This window comes from Pseudophryne corroboree, chromosome 11, assembly GCF_028390025.1.
Source record: "Pseudophryne corroboree isolate aPseCor3 chromosome 11, aPseCor3.hap2, whole genome shotgun sequence".
Lineage (NCBI taxonomy): Eukaryota > Metazoa > Chordata > Amphibia > Anura > Myobatrachidae > Pseudophryne > Pseudophryne corroboree.
The window spans coordinates 6,091,520-6,112,831 of NC_086454.1; the positions used below are offsets into that span (position 1 = coordinate 6,091,520).

A 21,312-nucleotide genomic window follows, 5' to 3' on the forward strand; every position below is an offset into this window, starting at 1 on the left:
TAGCTGACTGTGTGAGTAAGATAAGCGACCCTAGTGGCCGACACAAACACCGGGCCCATCTAGGAGTGGCACTGCAGTGTCACGCAGGATGTCCCTTCCAAAAAACCCTCCCCAAACAGCACATGACGCAAAGAAAAAAAGAGTCGCAATGAGGTAGCTGTGTGAGTAAGATTAGCGACCCTTGTGGCCGACACAAACACCGGGCCCATCTAGGAGTGGCACTGCAGTGTCACGCAGGATGTCCCTTCCAAAAAACCCTCCCCAAACAGCACATGACGCAAAGAAAAAAAGAGGCGCAATGAGGTAGCTGTGTGAGTAAGATTAGCGACCCTAGTGGCCGACACAAACACCGGGCCCATCTAGGAGTGTCACTGCAGTGTCACGCAGGATGTCCCTTCCAAAAAACCCTCCCCAAACAGCACATGACGCAAAGAAAAAAAGAGGCGCAATGAGGTAGCTGTGTGAGTAAGATTAGCGACCCTAGTGGCCGACACAAACACCGGGCCCATCTAGGAGTGGCACTGCAGTGTCACGCAGGATGGCCCTTCCAAAAAACCCTCCCCAAACAGCACATGACGCAAAGAAAAATGAAAGAAAAAAGAGGTGCAAGATGGAATTGTCCTTGGGCCCTCCCACCCACCCTTATGTTGTATAAACAGGACATGCACACTTTAACCAACCCATCATTTCAGTGACAGGGTCTGCCACACGACTGTGACTGATATGACGGGTTGGTTTGGACCCCCCCCAAAAAAGAAGCAATTAATCTCTCCTTGCACAAACTGGCTCTACAGAGGCAAGATGTCCACCTCATCATCATCCTCCGATATATCACCGTGTACATCCCCCTCCTCACAGATTATCAATTCGTCCCCACTGGAATCCACCATCTCAGCTCCCTGTGTACTTTGTGGAGGCAATTGCTGCTGGTCAATGTCTCCGCGGAGGAATTGATTATAATTCATTTTAATGAACATCATCTTCTCCACATTTTCAGGATGTAACCTCGTACGCCGATTGCTGACAAGGTGAGCGGCGGCACTAAACACTCTTTCAGAGTACACACTTGTGGGTGGGCAACTTAGGTAGAATAAAGCCAGTTTGTGCAAGGGCCTCCAAATTGCCTCTTTTTCCTGCCAGTATAAGTACGGACTGTGTGACGTGCCTACTTGGATGCGGTCACTCGTATAATCCTCCACCATTCTTTCAATGTTGAGAGAATCATATGCAGTGACAGTAGACGACATGTCCGTAATCGTTGTCAGGTCCTTCAGTCCGGACCAGATGTCAGCATCAGCAGTCGCTCCAGACTGCCCTGCATCACCGCCAGCGGGTGGGCTCGGAATTCTGAGCCTTTTCCTCGCACCCCCAGTTGCGGGAGAATGTGAAGGAGGAGATGTTGACAGGTCGTGTTCCGCTTGACTTGACAATTTTCTCACCAGCAGGTTTTTCAACCCCAGCAGACTTGTGTCTGCCGGAAAGAGAGATCCAAGGTAGGCTTTAAATCTAGGATCGAGCACGGTGGCCAAAATGTAGTGCTCTGATTTCAACAGATTGACCACCCGTGAATCCTTGTTAAGCGAATTAAGGGCTCCATCCACAAGTCCCACATGCCTAGCGGAATCGCTCCGTGTTAGCTCCTCCTTCAATGTCTCCAGCTTCTTCTGCAAAAGCCTGATGAGGGGAATGACCTGACTCAGGCTGGCAGTGTCTGAACTGACTTCACGTGTGGCAAGTTCAAAGGGCATCAGAACCTTGCACAACGTTGAAATCATTCTCCACTGCGCTTGAGACAGGTGCATTCCACCTCCTATATCGTGCTCAATTGTATAGGCTTGAATGGCCTTTTGCTGCTCCTCCAACCTCTGAAGCATATAGAGGGTTGAATTCCACCTCGTTACCACTTCTTGCTTCAGATGATGGCAGGGCAGGTTCAGTAGTTTTTGGTGGTGCTCCAGTCTTCTGTACGTGGTGCCTGTACGCCGAAAGTGTCCCGCAATTCTTCTGGCCACCGACAGCATCTCTTGCACGCCCCTGTCGTTTTTTAAAAAATTCTGCACCACCAAATTCAAGGTATGTGCAAAACATGGGACGTGCTGGAATTTGCCCATATTTAATGCACACACAATATTGCTGGCGTTGTCCGATGCCACAAATCCACAGGAGAGTCCAATTGGGGTAAGCCATTCCGCGATGATCTTCCCCAGTTGCCGTAAGAGGTTTTCAGCTGTGTGCGTATTCTGGAAAGCGGTGATACAAAGCGTAGCCTGCCTAGGAAAGAGTTGGCGTTTGCGAGATGCTGCTACTGGTGCCGCCGCTGCTGTTCTTGCGGCGGGAGTCCATACATCTACCCAGTGGGCTGTCACAGTCATATAGTCCTGACCCTGCCCTGCTCCACTTGTCCACATGTCCGTGGTTAAGTGGACATTGGGTCCAGCTGCATTTTTTAGGACACTGGTGAGTCTTTTTCTGAGGTCCGTGTACATTTTCGGTATCGCCTGCCTAGAGAAGTGGAACCTAGATGGTATTTGGTAACGGGGGCACACTGCCTCAATAAATTGTCTAGTTCCCTGTGAACTAACGGCGGATACCGGACGCACGTCTAACACCAACATAGTTGTCAAGGCCTCAGTTATCCGCTTTGCAGCAGGATGACTGCTGTGATATTTCATCTTCCTCGCAAAGGACTGTTGAACAGTCAATTGCTTACTGGAAGTAGTACAAGTGGGCTTACGACTTCCCCTCTGGGATGACCATCGACTCCCAGCAGCAACAACAGCAGCGCCAGCAGCAGTAGGCGTTACACGCAAGGATGCATCGGAGGAATCCCAGGCAGGAGAGGAATCGTCAGAATTGCCAGTGACATGGCCTGCAGGACTATTGGCATTCCTTGGGAAGGAGGAAATTGACACTGAGGGAGTTGGTGGGGTGGTTTGCGTGAGCTTGGTTACAAGAGGAAGGGATTTACTGGTCAGTGGACTGCTTCCGCTGTCACCCAAAGTTTTTGAACTTGTCACTGACTTATTATGAATGCGCTGCAGGTGACGTATAAGGGAGGATGTTCCGAGGTGGTTAACGTCCTTACCCCTACTTATTACAGCTTGACAAAGGGAACACACGGCTTGACACCTGTTGTCCGCATTTCTGTTGAAATAGTTCCACACCGAAGAGCTGATTTTTTTGGTATTTTCACCAGGCATGTCAACGGCCATATTCCTCCCACGGACAACAGGTGTCTCCCCGGGTGCCTGACTTAAACAAACCACCTCACCATCAGAATCCTCCTGGTCAATTTCCTCCCCAGCGCCAGCAACACCCATATCCTCCTCATCCTGGTGTACTTCAACACTGACATCTTCAATCTGACTATCAGGAACTGGACTGCGGGTGCTCCTTCCAGCACTTGCAGGGGGCGTGCAAATGGTGGAAGGCGCATGCTCTTCACGTCCAGTGTTGGGAAGGTCAGGCATCGCAACCGACACAATTGGACTCTCCTTGTGGATTTGGGATTTCGAAGAACGCACAGTTCTTTGCGGTGCTTTTGCCAGCTTGAGTCTTTTCAGTTTTCTAGCGAGAGGCTGAGTGCTTCCATCCTCATGTGAAGCTGAACCACTAGCCATGAACATAGGCCAGGGCCTCAGCCGTTCCTTGCCACTCCGTGTGGTAAATGGCATATTGGCAAGTTTACGCTTCTCCTCAGACAATTTTATTTTAGGTTTTGGAGTCCTTTTTTTACTGATATTTGGTGTTTTGGATTTGACATGCTCTGTACTATGACATTGGGCATCGGCCTTGGCAGACGACGTTGCTGGCATTTCATCGTCTCGGCCATGACTAGTGGCAGCAGCTTCAGCACGAGGTGGAAGTGGATCTTGATCTTTCCCTAATTTTGGAACCTCAACATTTTTGTTCTCCATATTTTAATAGGCACAACTAAAAGGCACCTCAGGTAAACAATGGAGATGGATGGATACTAGTATACAATTATGAATGGACTGCCGAGTGCCGACACAGAGGTAGCTACAGCCGTGGACTACCGTACTGTACTGTGTCTGCTGCTAATATAGACTGGATGATAATGAGATGTAGTATGTATAAAGAAGAAAGAAAAAAAAACCACGGGTAGGTGGTATACAATTATGGATGGACTGCCGAGTGCCGACACAGAGGTAGCTACAGCCGTGGACTACCGTACTGTACTGTGTCTGCTGCTAATATAGACTGGATGATAATGAGATGTAGTATGTATGTATAAAGAAGAAAGAAAAAAAAACCACGGGTAGGTGGTATACAATTATGGATGGACTGCCGAGTGCCGACACAGAGGTAGCTACAGCCGTGGACTACCGTACTGTACTGTGTCTGCTGCTAATATAGACTGGTTGATAATGAGATGTAGTATGTATAAAGAAGAAAGAAAAAAAAACCACGGGTAGGTGGTATACAATTATGGATGGACTGCCAAGTGCCGACACAGAGGTAGCTACAGCCGTGGACTACCGTACTGTACTGTGTCTGCTGCTAATATAGACTGGATGATAATGAGATGTAGTATGTATAAAGAAGAAAGAAAAAAAAAACCACGGGTAGGTGGTATACAATTATGGATGGACTGCCGAGTGCCGACACAGAGGTAGCTACAGCCGTGGACTACCGTACTGTACTGTGTCTGCTGCTAATATAGACTGGATGATAATGAGATGTAGTATGTATAAAGAAGAAAGAAAAAAAAACCACGGGTAGGTGGTATACAATTATGGATGGACTGCCGAGTGCCGACACAGAGGTAGCTACAGCCGTGGACTACCGTACTGTACTGTGTCTGCTGCTAATATAGACTGGATGATAATGAGATGTAGTATGTATGTATAAAGAAGAAAGAAAAAAAAACCACGGGTAGGTGGTATACAATTATGGATGGACTGCCGAGTGCCGACACAGAGGTAGCTACAGCCGTGGACTACCGTACTGTACTGTGTCTGCTGCTAATATAGACTGGATGATAATGAGATGTAGTATGTATAAAGAAGAAAGAAAAAAAAACCACGGGTAGGTGGTATACAATTATGGATGGACTGCCGAGTGCCGACACAGAGGTAGCTACAGCCGTGGACTACCGTACTGTACTGTGTCTGCTGCTAATATAGACTGGATGATAATGAGATGTAGTATGTATGTATAAAGAAGAAAGAAAAAAAAACCACGGGTAGGTGGTATACAATTATGGATGGACTGCCGAGTGCCGACACAGAGGTAGCTACAGCCGTGGACTACCGTACTGTACTGTGTCTGCTGCTAATATAGACTGGTTGATAATGAGATGTAGTATGTATAAAGAAGAAAGAAAAAAAAACCACGGGTAGGTGGTATACAATTATGGATGGACTGCCAAGTGCAGACACAGAGGTAGCTACAGCCGTGGACTACCGTACTGTACTGTGTCTGCTGCTAATATAGACTGGATGATAATGAGATGTAGTATGTATAAAGAAGAAAGAAAAAAAAAACCACGGGTAGGTGGTATACAATTATGGATGGACTGCCGAGTGCCGACACAGAGGTAGCTACAGCCGTGGACTACCGTACTGTACTGTGTCTGCTGCTAATATAGACTGGTTGATAATGAGATGTAGTATGTATAAAGAAGAAAAAAAAAAACCACGGGTAGGTGGTATACAATTATGGATGGACTGCCAAGTGCCGACACAGAGGTAGCTACAGCCGTGGACTACCGTACTGTACTGTGTCTGCTGCTAATATAGACTGGATGATAATGAGATGTAGTATGTATGTATAAAGAAGAAAGAAAAAAAAACCACGGGTAGGTGGTATACAATTATGGATGGACTGCCGAGTGCCGACACAGAGGTAGCTACAGCCGTGGACTACCGTACTGTACTGTGTCTGCTGCTAATATAGACTGGTTGATAATGAGATGTAGTATGTATAAAGAAGAAAGAAAAAAAAACCACGGGTAGGTGGTATACAATTATGGATGGACTGCCGAGTGCCGACACAGAGGTAGCTACAGCCGTGGACTACCGTACTGTACTGTGTCTGCTGCTAATATAGACTGGATGATAATGAGATGTAGTATGTATGTATAAAGAAGAAAGAAAAAAAAACCACGGGTAGGTGGTATACAATTATGGACGGACTGCCGAGTGCCGACACAGAGGTAGCTACAGCCATGGACTACCGTACTGTACTGTGTCTGCTGCTAATATAGACTGGATGATAATGAGATGTAGTATGTATAAAGAAGAAAGAAAAAAAAAACCACGGTTAGGTGGTATACATTTATGGATGGACTGCCGAGTGCCGACACAGAGGTAGCTACAGCCGTGGACTACCGTACTGTACTGTGTCTGCTGCTAATATAGACTGGATGATAATGAGATGTAGTATGTATAAAGAAGAAAGAAAAAAAACCACGGGTAGGTGGTATACAATTATGGATGGACTGCCGAGTGCCGACACAGAGGTAGCTACAGCCGTGGACTACCGTACTGTACTGTGTCTGCTGCTAATATAGACTGGATGATAATGAGATGTAGTATGTATGTATAAAGAAGAAAGAAAAAAAAACCACGGGTAGGTGGTATACAATTATGGATGGACTGCCGAGTGCCGACACAGAGGTAGCTACAGCCGTGGACTACCGTACTGTACTGTGTCTGCTGCTAATATAGACTGGATGATAATGAGATGTAGTATGTATAAAGAAGAAAGAAAAAAAAACCACGGGTAGGTGGTATACAATTATGGATGGACTGCCGAGTGCCGACACAGAGGTAGCTACAGCCGTGGACTACCGTACTGTACTGTGTCTGCTGCTAATATAGACTGGATGATAATGAGATGTAGTATGTATGTATAAAGAAGAAAGAAAAAAAAACCACGGGTAGGTGGTATACAATTATGGATGGACTGCCGAGTGCCGACACAGAGGTAGCTACAGCCGTGGACTACCGTACTGTACTGTGTCTGCTGCTAATATAGACTGGTTGATAATGAGATGTAGTATGTATAAAGAAGAAAGAAAAAAAAACCACGGGTAGGTGGTATACAATTATGGATGGACTGCCAAGTGCCGACACAGAGGTAGCTACAGCCGTGGACTACCGTACTGTACTGTGTCTGCTGCTAATATAGACTGGATGATAATGAGATGTAGTACGTATAAAGAAGAAAGAAAAAAAAAACCACGGGTAGGTGGTATACAATTATGGATGGACTGCCGAGTGCCGACACAGAGGTAGCTACAGCCGTGGACTACCGTACTGTACTGTGTCTGCTGCTAATATAGACTGGATGATAATGAGATGTAGTATGTATGTATAAAGAAGAAAGAAAAAAAAACCACGGGTAGGTGGTATACAATTATGGATGGACTGCCGAGTGCCGACACAGAGGTAGCTACAGCCATGGACTACCGTACTGTACTGTGTCTGCTGCTAATATAGACTGGTTGATAATGAGATGTAGTATGTATAAAGAAGAAAAAAAAAAACCACGGGTAGGTGGTATACAATTATGGATGGACTGCCAAATGCCGACACAGAGGTAGCTACAGCCGTGGACTACCGTACTGTACTGTGTCTGCTGCTAATATAGACTGGATGATAATGAGATGTAGTATGTATGTATAAAGAAGAAAGAAAAAAAAACCACGGGTAGGTGGTATACAATTATGGATGGACTGCCGAGTGCCGACACAGAGGTAGCTACAGCCGTGGACTACCGTACTGTACTGTGTCTGCTGCTAATATAGACTGGTTGATAATGAGATGTAGTATGTATAAAGAAGAAAGAAAAAAAAACCACGGGTAGGTGGTATACAATTATGGATGGACTGCCGAGTGCCGACACAGAGGTAGCTACAGCTGTGGACTACCGTACTGTACTGTGTCTGCTGCTAATATAGACTGGATGATAATGAGATGTAGTATGTATGTATAAAGAAGAAAGAAAAAAAAACCACGGGTAGGTGGTATACAATTATGGACGGACTGCCGAGTGCCGACACAGAGGTAGCTACAGCCATGGACTACCGTACTGTACTGTGTCTGCTGCTAATATAGACTGGATGATAATGAGATGTAGTATGTATAAAGAAGAAAGAAAAAAAAAACCACGGGTAGGTGGTATACAATTATGGATGGACTGCCGAGTGCCGACACAGAGGTAGCTACAGCCGTGGACTACCGTACTGTACTGTGTCTGCTGCTAATATAGACTGGATGATAATGAGATGTAGTATGTATAAAGAAGAAAGAAAAAAAAACCACGGGTAGGTGGTATACAATTATGGATGGACTGCCGAGTGCCGACACAGAGGTAGCTACAGCCGTGAACTACCATACTGTGTCTGCTGCGACTGGATGATAAATAATGATATAAAAAATATATATATATCACTACTGCAGCCGGACAGGTATATATTATATAATGACGGACCTGCTGGACACTGTCTGTCAGCAGAATGAGTTTTTTATAGAATAAAAAAAAAAACACAACACAAGTCACACGACGAGTGTTTAACTTTTTCAGGCAATCACAATATAGTATACTATACTGGTGGTCAGTGTGGTCAGGTCACTGGTCAGTCACACTGGCAGTGGCACTCCTGCCTGCAGCAAAAGTGTGCACTGTTTAATTTTAATAATATGTATGTACTCCTGGCTCCTGCTATAACCTATAACTGCTCCCCAGTCTCCCCCACAATTAAGCTGTGTGAGCACAGTCAGATATTATACATAGATGATGCAGCACACTGGGCTGAGCACAGATATGGTATGTGACTGAGTCACTGTGTATCGTTTTTTTCAGGCAGAGAACGGATTATATTAAATAAAACTGCACTGGTGGTCACTGGTCAGTGGTCAGTCACTAGTAAACTCTGCACTCTCTAGTACTCCTAAGCTCCAGTAAATCAAGTGTCTCTGTCTCAATCTCACTCTCTCTCTTCTAATCTAAATGGAGAGGACGCCAGCCACGTCCTCTCCCTATCAATCTCAATGCACGTGTGAAAATGGCGGCGACGCGCGGCTCCTTATATAGAATCCGAGTCTCGCGATAGAATCCGAGCCTCGCGAGAATCCGACAGCGTCATGATGACGTTCGGGCGCGCTCGGGTTAACCGAGCAAGGCGGGAAGATCCGAGTCGCTCGGACCCGTGTAAAAAAAACATGAAGTTCGGGCGGGTTCGGATTCCGAGGAACCGAACCCGCTCATCTCTAATATTTACTAAAGTTCAGGTGTTTTGAAGTGGAGATGTTGCCCTTAGCAACCAATTAGAATCTACATAACATTTATCTAGCACCTTCTAGAATATAATAGATATAATGTGATTGGTTGCTATGGGCAACTTCTCCACTTCTAAGAACCGGCACTTTAGTAAATATACCCCTTGGAGTGTATCAAGAAGCTGTTATTTGCAACTCCTCCCTGTCAGCTGCCGGAACTCAGTGGCCAGGATGTATAAAGCGAAGGAATGGGTGTATAATTGCATCTGGTGCAAAAGAGGATTCCCCATAGCCAATATATTAAAACAGTATACAGCATGTACGAGAGATATACGCCGTGGACCGCCGGCAGTGCAGTCCTGGATGTGTCCATATGCATCAAGCTCCGTTAAGTCTAACTATAGATGGCTTTGCCTGTAGAAGCCAATAGACTTCTTTCTGCGGCGAGTCTCTGGAGAGGGATCTGTCTCCTTCCCCATGGCTCGTGACAGGGGGTACTACGGTTACACATGTACTGGGCCCTATGCTTCCAAGGGGGCCCGGCACAATCCCCTTCCGGGTACGTAGTAAGAAAATGCCTACCTAACTCCATGGTCTGCACCAGAGGCGCTTTACTTCACAAAGGCAACAGGTGGAATGGCTGTAACATGCTCAATGGAGTCAGCGGCTTCTCTCAGCGACCTTTGTGCTCCATGCCAGGCCGTACCACTGGTGACAAGGCACACAGTGTACGTGGAGTGACCCCAACTGCCGCATGGACTGGATAATACAGAGGCCTGTGAATTGCGACACTATGAGGCATATAATGTGATTTGGGGCACAGTGCAGCATATAATGTGATTTGGGGATGCAGTGCGGTGTATAATGTTATTTGGGACACAGTGCAATGTATAATGGGATTTGGGGGTACAGTGCGATGTATAATGTGATTTGGTGGCACAGTGCGCTGGGGCATGCTGTGTGATGTAATGTGAATTGGGGCACTATGAGGCATATAATGTGATTTGGGTCACAGTACGATGTATAATGTGATTTGGGGTGCAGTGTGATGTATAATGTGATTTGGGGTATAGTGCAATGTATAATGTGATTTGGGGTGCAGTGCGATGTATAATGTGATTTGGGGGCACAGTGCGCTGGGGCATGCTGTGTGATGTAATGTGAATTGGGGCACTATGAGGCATATAATGTGATTTGGGGGCACAGTGCGATGTATAATGTGATTTGGGGGCACAGTGCGATGTATAATGTGATTTGGGGTACAGTGCGATGCATAATGTGATTTGGGGTGCAGTGTGATGTATAATGTGATTTGGGGGCACAGTGCAGTGTATAATGTGATTTGGGGTGCAGTGTGATGTATAATGTGATTTGGGGGTACAGTGCGATGTATAATGTGATTGGGGGCGCAGTGCGATGTATAATGTGATTTGGGGGCACAGTGCGTCGGGGCATGATGTGTGATGTAATGTGGGGCACTATGAGGCATATAATGTGATTTGGGACACAGTGCGATGTATAATGTGATTTGCGGTGCAGTGTGATGTATAATGTGATTTGGGGCATAGTGCGATGTATAATGTGATTTGGGGGCGCAGTGCGATGTATAATGTGATTTGGGGGCACAGTGCGCCGGGGCATGCTGTGTGATGTAATGTGGGGCACTATGAGGCATATAATGTGATTTGGGACACAGTACGATGTATAATGTGATTTGTGGTGCAGTGTGATGTATAATGTGATTTGGGGCATAGTGCGATGTATAATGTGATTTGGGGGCGCAGTGCGATGTATAATGTGATTTGGGGGCACAGTGCGCTGGGGCATGCTGTGTGATGTAATGTGAATTGGGGCACTATGAGGCATATAATGTGATTTGGGGGCACAGTGCGATGTATAATGTGATTTGGGGGCACAGTGCGATGTATAATGTGATTTGGGGGCACAGTGCGATGTATAATGTGATTTGGGGTACAGTGCGATGTATAATGTGATTTGGGGTGCAGTGTGATGTATAATGTGATTTGGGGGCACAGTGCAGTGTATAATGTGATTTGGGGTGCAGTGTGATGTATAATGTGATTTGGGGGTACAGTGCGATGTATAATGTGATTTGGGGGTGCAGTGCGATGTATAATGTGATTTGGGGGCACAGTGCGCAGGGGCATGCTGTGTGATGTAATGTGGGGCACTATGAGGCATATAATGTGATTTGGGACACAGTACGATGTATAATGTGATTTGGGGTGCAGTGTGATGTATAATGTGATTTGGGGCATAGTGCGATGTATAATGTGATTTGGGGGCACAGTGTGATGTATAATGTGATTTGGGGGCACAGTGCGCCGGGGCATGCTGTGTGATGTAATGTGAACTGGGGCATTATGAGGCATATAATGTGATTTGGGACACAGTACGATGTATAATGTGATTTGGGGCGCAGTGCGATGTACAGTATAATGTGATTTGGGGTGCAGTGCGATGTATAATGTGATTTGGGGTGCAGTGTGATGTATTATGTGATTTGGGGGCACAGTGCAGTGTATAATGTGATTTGGGGCGCAGTGCGATGTATAATGTTATTTGGGGCGCAGTGCGATGTACAGTATAATGTGATTTGGGGTGCAGTGCGATGTATAATGTGATTTGGGGTGCAGTGTGATGTATTATGTGATTTGGGGGCACAGTGCGCCGGGGCATGCTGTGTGATGTAATGTGAACTGGGGCATTATGAGGCATATAATGTGATTTGGGACACAGTACGATGTATAATGTGATTTGGGGCGCAGTGCGATGTACAGTATAATGTGATTTGGGGTGCAGTGCGATGTATAATGTGATTTGGGGTGCAGTGTGATGTATTATGTGATTTGGGGGCACAGTGCAGTGTATAATGTGATTTGGGGCGCAGTGCGATGTATAATGTGATTTGGGGCGCAGTGCAATGTACAGTATAATGTGATTTGGGGTGCAGTGCGATGTATAATGTGATTTGGGGTGCAGTGTGATGTATTATGTGATTTGGGGGCACAGTGCGCCGGGGCATGCTGTGTGATGTAATGTGGGGCACTATGAGGCATATAATGTGATTTGGGACACAGTACGATGTATAATGTGATTTGGGACATAGTACGATGTATAATGTGATTTGGGGTGCAGTGTGATGTATTATGTGATTTGGGGGCACAGTGCAGTGTATAATGTGATTTGGGACACAGTACGATGTATAATGTGATTTGGGGCGCAGTGCGATGTACAGTATAATGTGATTTGGGGTGCAGTGCGATGTATAATGTGATTTGGGGTGCAGTGTGATGTATTATGTGATTTGGGGGCACAGTGCAGTGTATAATGTGATTTGGGGCGCAGTGCGATGTATAATGTGATTTGGGGCACAGTGCGATGTATTATGTGATTTGGGGCGCAGTGTGATGTACAGTATAATGTGATTTGGGGCGCAGTGTGATGTATTATGTGATTTGGGGGCACAGTGCAGTGTATAATGTGATTTGGGGCGCAGTGCAATATATAATGTGATTTGGGGCACAGTGCGATGTATTATGTGATTTGGGGCGCAGTGTGATGTACAGTATAATGTGATTTGGGGCGCAGTGTGATGTATAATGTGATTTGGGGGCACAGTGCGCCGTAGCATGCTGTGTGATGTAATGTGAATTGGGGCACTATGAGGCATATAATGTGATTTGGGGCACTGTGTGGTATACAATATAATGAATGGGCGTTTGAGTGTCAGCTGGTGACGGGAGTGGTAAAGAGCCCGTACAGCTTCTTCCATTCCACAACAGCGTGTGTCCGTGTATTCATAGCTGTCACGCTGCCCTCGTTGTTCACTTCTGAGTGCCACTACCTCACTAGAACCACTTTTAGCCACGCTTATTTCCATCTCTCTTTCTACCAGGAAGGGATGAGGGGCCCCCAAAATAACAGTGTACCGGGCCCCAGGATTTCTGTTGCTTGTCCTGCTTGCACATCCACAGACTGACGGCCGTGGGTCAGGGTCATAAACCCAGAAGTTAGAACGTCTCTGGGAAGAGCTGTCCCATGAGGTAAATGTTCATGCAGAGTGTATGCATGTGATTGTGGGGATGTGTCGCATAGTCGGAGCCGGCCTTATGCATAGACAAACTAGGCAAATGCCTAGGGCATTTGGTATGCTTAGGGGCACCAGCAGCTTCTGCTGATTAAAATGATGGGGGTAATTCCAAGTTGATCGCAGCAGGAAATTTTTTAGCAGTTGGGCAAAACCATCTGCACTGCAGGGGGGGCAGATATAACATGTGCAGAGAGCGTTAGATTTGGGTGGGTTATATTGTTTCTGTGCAGGGTAAATACTGGCTGCTTTATTTTTACACTGCAATTTAGATTGCAGATTGAACACACCACACCCAAATCTATCTCTCTCTGCACATGTTATATCTGCCCCCCCCCCTGCAGTGCACATGGTTTTGCCCAACTGCTAAAAAAGTTCCTCCTGCGATCAACTTGGAATTACCCCCGATATGCGGCATGCCTATATTCTGTGTGTGACTGCGGCTGTATCTGCATACGAAATGCTACGTTGCAGTGTATTCCTGGAAATCACTGTAATGTAGCATTTCGTATGCAGATACAGCCGCAGTCGCACACAGTATATAGGCATGCCGCATATCATTTTAATCAGCAGAAGCTGCTTGTGCATCCTAGCCACATAGTAATGCAAATAATAAGATGCATTTTCATAAACAAAAGGCGCCTGACGTTAGCAGAGCTGCCAGCTGACTCATGCCAGGCATCTCCTGTAGAACTAGCGGCGGTGCTAGGGGGCACCAGCCAAAATGTTGCCTAGGGCATCATATTGGTTAGGGCCGGCTCTGCGCATAGTATATACTATATATCTCACCCACTGTGTGGGTCACCACTGGGGCATTAGAACACCAACCGAGTTAGACTATGTTACTCTTTTAAACATCTCCCTCTTTAGTGTTTTAGTGGTGCCCCAACCATGGGCACACGGGTGACTGGGCATTTAATGCCGGGCCTGGGCATGCAGTACCATCCTGAGCTGCCAAGTCCTACAGTGATATATTGCTGCCCCTCATTCTGGTGTGTCGGTGTTATTGCATATAGCAGCGTTCTGTAGCGGGACTGCGATGCGTACGCAGCGTGACATGCCGTGTGCGTATGCATCACAAGCGGCTCCCATTCACTTCAGGGGAGGCTGCACACGGGCCCCCTCCTCTGTTATTATTATGCCCCTGACTGCTGACGATGATTAGAGGTAATCCAGGTACTTATATTGCCCACGCATAGGACGCGCGGCTCTGCACATGTCAGGAAATATGCTATTTTTCCTTACACGTTTATTTTGAGCAATGTACGTTTACTTCCAAGTGTAATTTCCCCATGGGATGTAGTGTGCTAGCATGTAAATAGGCGCAAGTAAAGACAGTGCTGTACAAATGCGCGGTGGCAATAGTCCCTGTGGGTTTAGCAAAGGATAATAAATATCGGCAAGATCTGAAGGCGCAGTTAGTACCTGAAACCGACCCTCCTGAGATTGTGTCCACCGGTCTGTGTTCTGCAGCCTCATCTGCAATCTTCTGATCGTTCTCTGTCGTCTTCAAAGCATGGTCTTTGTAATTAGGTATCTCTGGAGACGTCTGCTTGGTGGAGATGATGTGAGGGAAGCGGAACTCTGCCTGCGGCTTGACTGGCTCAGTACATCTGTAAACGTTCATCTGCGAGAGAAGGGCGAGGAAGGAAGTTAGGGAAAGATAATATGGTGTTATGAATAACAAAGTGCCTCATACCTGGAACATAAAGCATTGTGCTGTGTATACTGTATTCCATCACATTCAGAACGCATCTATTTCCCCCCATTTTTAAGGGGAAAGGTTTCTGAGAATCTTGAGGAATAAGAATCTACGGGAGAGATTTATCAAAGCAGAGAGATAAAGCGGAGAGAGATAAAGTACCAGCCAATCAGCTCCTGTCATGTTACAGTCTGTGGGCGGGATGCAGCGACGTCAAAGATGTGGTCAAACCTCTGAAAATTATGCACCATATGCACCAAGCTTCGGAAAATTAAACTTGGAGCTTGGGCCTGGTAGGCAGTGCCATCTATAGATGAAACTTTCCGGAGCTTGGGCCCGGTAGGCAATGCCATCTATAGATGAAACTTTCCGGACCTTGGACCCAGTAGGCAATGCCATCTATAGATGAAACTTTCTGGAGCTTGGACCCCATAGGCAATGCCATCTATAGATGAAACTTTCTGGAGCTTGGACCCCATAGGCAATGCCATCTATAGATGAAACTTTCTGGAGCTTGGACCTGGTAGGCAATGCCATGTAGAGATTAAACTTTCTGGAGCTTCGACCCGGTAGGCAATGCCATCTATAGATGAAACTTTCTGGAGCTTGGACCCAGTAGGCAATGCCATCTATAGATTAAACTTTCTGGAGCTTGGACCTGGTAGGCAATGCCATCTACAGATGTTACCTAATAAAAGCCTATGGGCTTTTCTCCACAATGTTCCCGTCAGCTGCAAATGCGCAGAAGGACTCATGGGTCACAAACCTGGAAGTCCTTTTATCAAAACAGACAGTTCTTCTTATAGGGAGAGCTGATCTGTGCAATTATAGCCGCGTTTGTAGAATGGCATTACTTACGGCCGCTATGCTTGCTATAAGTGGCGGAACGCGCTGCTTAATGCATCCCACCCTGTGTATGAAATGGGGATTGAAATGACTGAATAAGAATGAAATACTTTGGCATTCTCCCCCTGGCTGGTGCTGACTGGTGCTAGTTATTCTTTAATAAGGTGGGTGAAAACAACGACGGTTACTTCGATGTCCGATATTCGCACCGATGATCCGACCTGCATCTTCGTGAGCAGCCATGATCAGAGAAGCCAGCAGGAGGTGACTACTGAAACAAGACGCCCCCAGCAGCATGAACTGTGTCCATCTCTGATTCAGGCCTTTAGGGGAACATTTACTAAGCAGTGATAAAACCCCCTCAAAACTGTCGAGATGATAGTGGACTTCAGGAAGAAGTCATCTAGTGCACCTCCGCTAACGATTGCTGACAGTGTGGTATCGCTAGTGGACTCCTTCAAGTTTCTAGGGACCACAATCTCCCGGGACCTTAAATGGGGGTCCAACGCTGACGCCACTGTTGGGAAAGCGCAGCAGAGGTTGTTCTTTCTCAGGCAACTAATAAAGTTCAACATCCCACAGAAGCTTCTGCTCCTCTTCTACTCCGCGATTGTGGAGTCGGTACTGTGCTCCTCGATACTCGTATGGTACAGCTCCGCCAGCGCGAGGGACAGATGCAGGCTCCAAAAGGTGGTCAGAACCTCAGAGAAGATCATCGGGGCCGACCTTCCCTCAGTCCAGGACCTGTACTTGTCCAGAGCTAAAAAGCGGGCAACGAAGATAGTAAAAGACCAGCTACACCCCGGCCACAGCATGTGTAACTTGCTTCCTTCAGGCAGGCGTTACAGGGCTGTCCCTGCCAGGTCCACCAGAAGCCTCAACAGTTTCTTTCCCCAAGCCGTCCGCCTGCTGAACTCCTGATCATTGACTGACTAGACGTACATGTAATTCACTTGTGTTCCTACCGTATACCTATCTGTGTAACTTTACTTGCCCCCCACCTGCTTATCTGTTACCTACTTGGCTGTTGTAAAGCAAACCGAAGACAAATTCCTTGTATACGCAAGTATACCTGGCCAATAACGCTGATTCTGATTCTGATAAGCGTGGAGAAGTCAGCCAGTGGAGAAGGTTCCCAGGGCAACCAATCAGCTGCTCTGTATAATTTTATAGTATGCAAATTAGAAATATTACTTCAATGCTGATTTGTTGCCATGGGCAACTTCTCCACTGGCTCACTTCTTCACTCTTTTTACTGCTTAGTACATCTCTCCCATCGGTGCTGGATTGCATCTGAGAATGCCGCATGACAGGATCTCTCTGCGTTGTATCTGGTGTCCAGAGAGGAGCACACTACTAGAATCAGGCCCGATATATTGACACCTGCACAGTATTGTTTATGAACTATACTGTATCCTGACCTTAAAACAAAGGAGATCACTTACAACGTGCAACACCTGAGATGTGCATAAAATGTCACGCGTTTCGCCGTGTACTGGTGCACATAGATTGTGCTGAGCACGATGGTGAGGTTTTCCTACAAAAACAGCAGCTTGCACTGGCCAATGCGAAGAGTTGGTTGAAGTGATGTCATGTTTTACTGGGTATGAGGTAGGTGCGTAGACAAGAGCAAAACAGTGGAGCCCCATACAGTAGCAAGATCAGGGTAGGGGCCCAGCAATGCTGCTGTAGCCTCCTAGCCTACCTTCTATAGTACCTGTTCTGAATATACATGACCAGTGCATAGCGAAGACCCGGGGGAAGGGAGACAACACATGGGGGGCTTCCCTCATCTGGTCTCTGTAGCAATCAGACAGTTCCTCCTCCACTCCGCACAGTTGTACATCGTTTTAACATTTTCCAAAGTAAGATTGTGTAAATGAGAGGGAGGGTGGAGCCTACTCTGCGCAGATCGTACAACCATATTCACAAGCGCTATGAGTCAAAGTATATTGGTTCATGGGTTTGTGATGGATTTCCAGGCTCAGGTTTGGGATTACCCACATGTTCTTTAATGAAAGTACAATGCAGAACATGTTACTGTCCCACTGCCAGCATGTTGCAGACTTAGCGTTGCTGTGATATCTATCATGCACCAGTAGAGCTGTTATTTGCACCCAATAGCAGTAAGCCAAGAGAAATTGTTATCAGGGCGTTTTACAGGTTACAGGGAGGTCGGCTGAGACATCTTTATTTGATTACGCTTGCAGAAGTAAAAGGGAGCTGATATTAAGCAGGATAATGCCTGGTGGTTATTGTACCTGAGAGGTTCTGCAGCAGTCGCCAGCATTTTGTGTAAGAGAACGGAGGGGCCCTAAACTCTGCAAAACCCACAAGAATGGGGATTTCTAAGCTGCTAAAAGATTCTCACTGCAGTTTTTTCTTTTTTCTTTTAACTTGTCCTTGACAAATAAGCAGCACAGTAATTGTGACAAGCGCAGGGGTAATACATTCTCCTTGCAGCGATGCAAATAACTCTGCTTCAGATTATTACTTCAGAAGAAAGATCGCAGCCTACAGCTGATTCCATGTGGAGCTCAGAGTCTTCCTCCCTTATCCATAATGTGTCAGACTGTGATTCCATCCACTCTACACCATCCATCTGCTACAGCGGATCATTATTACTATTATTATTATTATTATGTTCATGATATTTTAGTAGACCAGGTGAAAGTCCTATATTAAGCCAAATTCGTGTCACCTATCTTTCTCATTTTGCAACCCAAACCTGCTGCAATTAACCCCCCCCCCACCTTCCTATTTTCTGCTCAGAAACCTGACGTATGTCTGAGATCTTAATTCTGTTCTTATATATAACTTCCTTCTAATGGCTGATGTCCTGGTAGAGAAATAGCACTATATAAATCAAATTATTGTTATTATTATTAGAAGAAGAAGAAGGAGAAGAAGAAGCAGAAGAAGAAGAAGAAGAAGAAGAAGAAGAAGAAGAAGAGAATGATGCTATCATTAAATATATATAAATTGTGACATTGCAAAATAATATTCCAAATAATATGAAATGAGAAAACCAGCTGAAGAGCAATGAGTGTGCCAGTGGGTGGATGGAGGGCACCCACTGTAGGTGGCTCAGAGACCCCGAGGTCAGGAGCCCCTGGTATAACACCTGTGATAAAAGTATACCTACCACTTGGCCAGGTGGGATGACACTCGCCATGGTCACCGGTGTCCCTACGCCGCTGTCTGGTGGCTTCTTCCTGAGTACATATTTGCACAAACACATGATGCCACACAGGGCAGCGATGCCACTGACAGTGCCCAGGAGTGCCCCTATGGCTGTGAGGAAACCTGGGAACATCTTGTGCTCTGGGAAGTGTCTCAGGCTGGGCAGCAGAGGGTCAGTCCATTCTGGTGTAATGAGGAGCTGGATCCTAGTTCCTGGAGTCCAGGCTGTGATGTGTGATTACTGGCAGCTTCTCTCTCCAGGGAAGGGGGAGGACGTTACCGCACACGTCACACTGTAACCTGGTGTATGGGCACTCAGCATTCCCTGCTTCCAGCTCTGCCTGAGACACCAGTGCACAGAAGGCAGCTGCTCTCACCCAGGCAGTCTGCAGACTATCAGGCATTCCAGGTGCAATACAATAAAAGCAGCAACTGGAACCTCCTGATCCAGCTAAATCCTGCTGCAGTATTCCAGGTTTAAAATATATATATATATATTGATTGTTTTCCCTATTTGGGATTGATTTAATTCTGCGCGCAGTTTGATCATATTCTGCACAGATTTCCCCCCATTATGGTACAGAAATCTGGCATATATTTTGTTTGCACCTCTGTGACGTGTCAGGTAAGACAAGCGACATATCCCTGACTGCGTATCCGCAATGTATTACATGGCGAGGGTCCACTGAATCACCACCTTTATCTCTCTCTCTCTCTTTCCTTCTCTCAAGGGGAATGTATCAAAGTGTGGAGAGAGATAAAGTGGGGAGAGATAAAGTACCACCCAGTTTACACCAAGAAACACCCGTTGTACGCATAGTGTGCTCCATTGACAGACAGAGCATTCCGTATGCACTAGCGAACTCCCTGCCGTGTGCGCAGACCTGACCCAGCACGGGCGCTGATTTCTTTCCTAGGATCATACCCAAGGAATGTAGTTAAAATGCCGCCGGACGGGATCCCGGTGGCCGAAAAACTGATGATGGATTTCTGACAGGCAGCATAATGACGACATCAAAATCCTGATGGTGCTCGGGATCCTGGCATCAAAATACCGTTAAGTTGGGGATAAGACGAGGGTTAGGCAGTGGGAAAGGGAAGGTTATGGTTAGGTACCACCAGGGAAGGCTAGGGTTAGGCACCACCGGGGAGGGTTAGGGTTAGGCACCACCGGGGAAGGGGGGTTAGGGCTAGGCACCACCGGGGAGGGTTAGGGATAGGCACCTCCGGGGAGGGTTAGGGCTAGGCACCACTGGGAAGAGGGTTAGGCACCTCCGGGGAGGGTTAGGGCTAGGCACCACCATGGAGGATTAGTGTTAGGCACCACCGGGGAGGGTTAGGGTTAGGCACCACCGGGGAGGGTTAGGGCTAGGCACCACCGGGAAGGGTTAGGGTTATGCACCACCGGGGAAGGGGGGTTAGGGCTAGTTACCACCGGGAAGGGTTAGGGTTAGGCACCTCCGGGAAGGGTTAGGCACCACCGGGAAGGGTTAGGGTTAGGCACCACCGGGGAGGGTTAGGCACCTCCGGGGAGGGTTAGGCACCACCGGGAAGGGTTAGGCACCACCGTGGAGGATTAGTGTTAGGCACCACCGGGGAGGGTTAGGGTTAGGCACCACCGGGGAGGGTTAGGGAAAGGCACCACCGGGGAGGGTTAGGGTTAGGCACCACCGGGGAAGGGGGGTTAGGGATAGGCACCACCGGGGAGGGTTAGGGTTAGGCACCACCGGGGAAGGGGGGTTAGGGCTAGGCACCACCACGGAGGGTTAGGGTTAGGCACCACCGGGGGAAGGGGGGTTAGGGCTCGGCACCACCGGGAAGGGTTAGGGTAAGGCACCTCCGGGGAGGGTTAGGCACCACCGGGAAGGGTTAGGCACCACCAGGGAGGGTTAGGCACCTCCGGGGAGGGTTAGGCACCACCGGGGAGGGTTAGGGTTAGGCACCATCGGGAAGGGTTAGGGTTAGGCACCACCGGGGAGGGTTAGCCACCTCCGGGGAGGGTTAGGCACCACCGGGGAGGGTTAGGCACCACCGGGGAGGGTTAGGGTTAGGAACCACCAGGGAGGGTTAATGTTAGGAACCACCAGGGAGGGTTAGGAACCACCGGGGAGCATTATGTTAGGAACCACCGGGAAGGGTTAGGCACCACCGGGAAGGGTTAGGCACCACCGGGAAGGGTTAGGGCTAGGCACCCACATGGGATAGTTAGGGTTAGGGTAGGG

The 21,312-nt window shown here is 47.3% G+C and overlaps 1 protein-coding gene across 1 annotated transcript in view; it reads right to left on the reverse strand.

Annotated features, from left to right (window-relative positions):
* The window catches only part of SYT13 (synaptotagmin 13), a 58,657-nt gene extending 39,288 nt beyond the window's left edge, over positions 1-19,369 (reverse strand). Inside the window, exons 1-2 of the mRNA XM_063946269.1 lie at positions 19,053-19,369; positions 14,785-14,986 (exon numbers count right to left, since the gene is read on the reverse strand). Coding sequence (XP_063802339.1) covers positions 14,785-14,986; positions 19,053-19,223 — 373 coding nt within the window. The 5' untranslated portion in view covers positions 19,224-19,369. The remainder of the gene's footprint in view (positions 1-14,784; positions 14,987-19,052) is intronic.
* Positions 19,370-21,312: the final 1,943 nt, after the last annotated feature.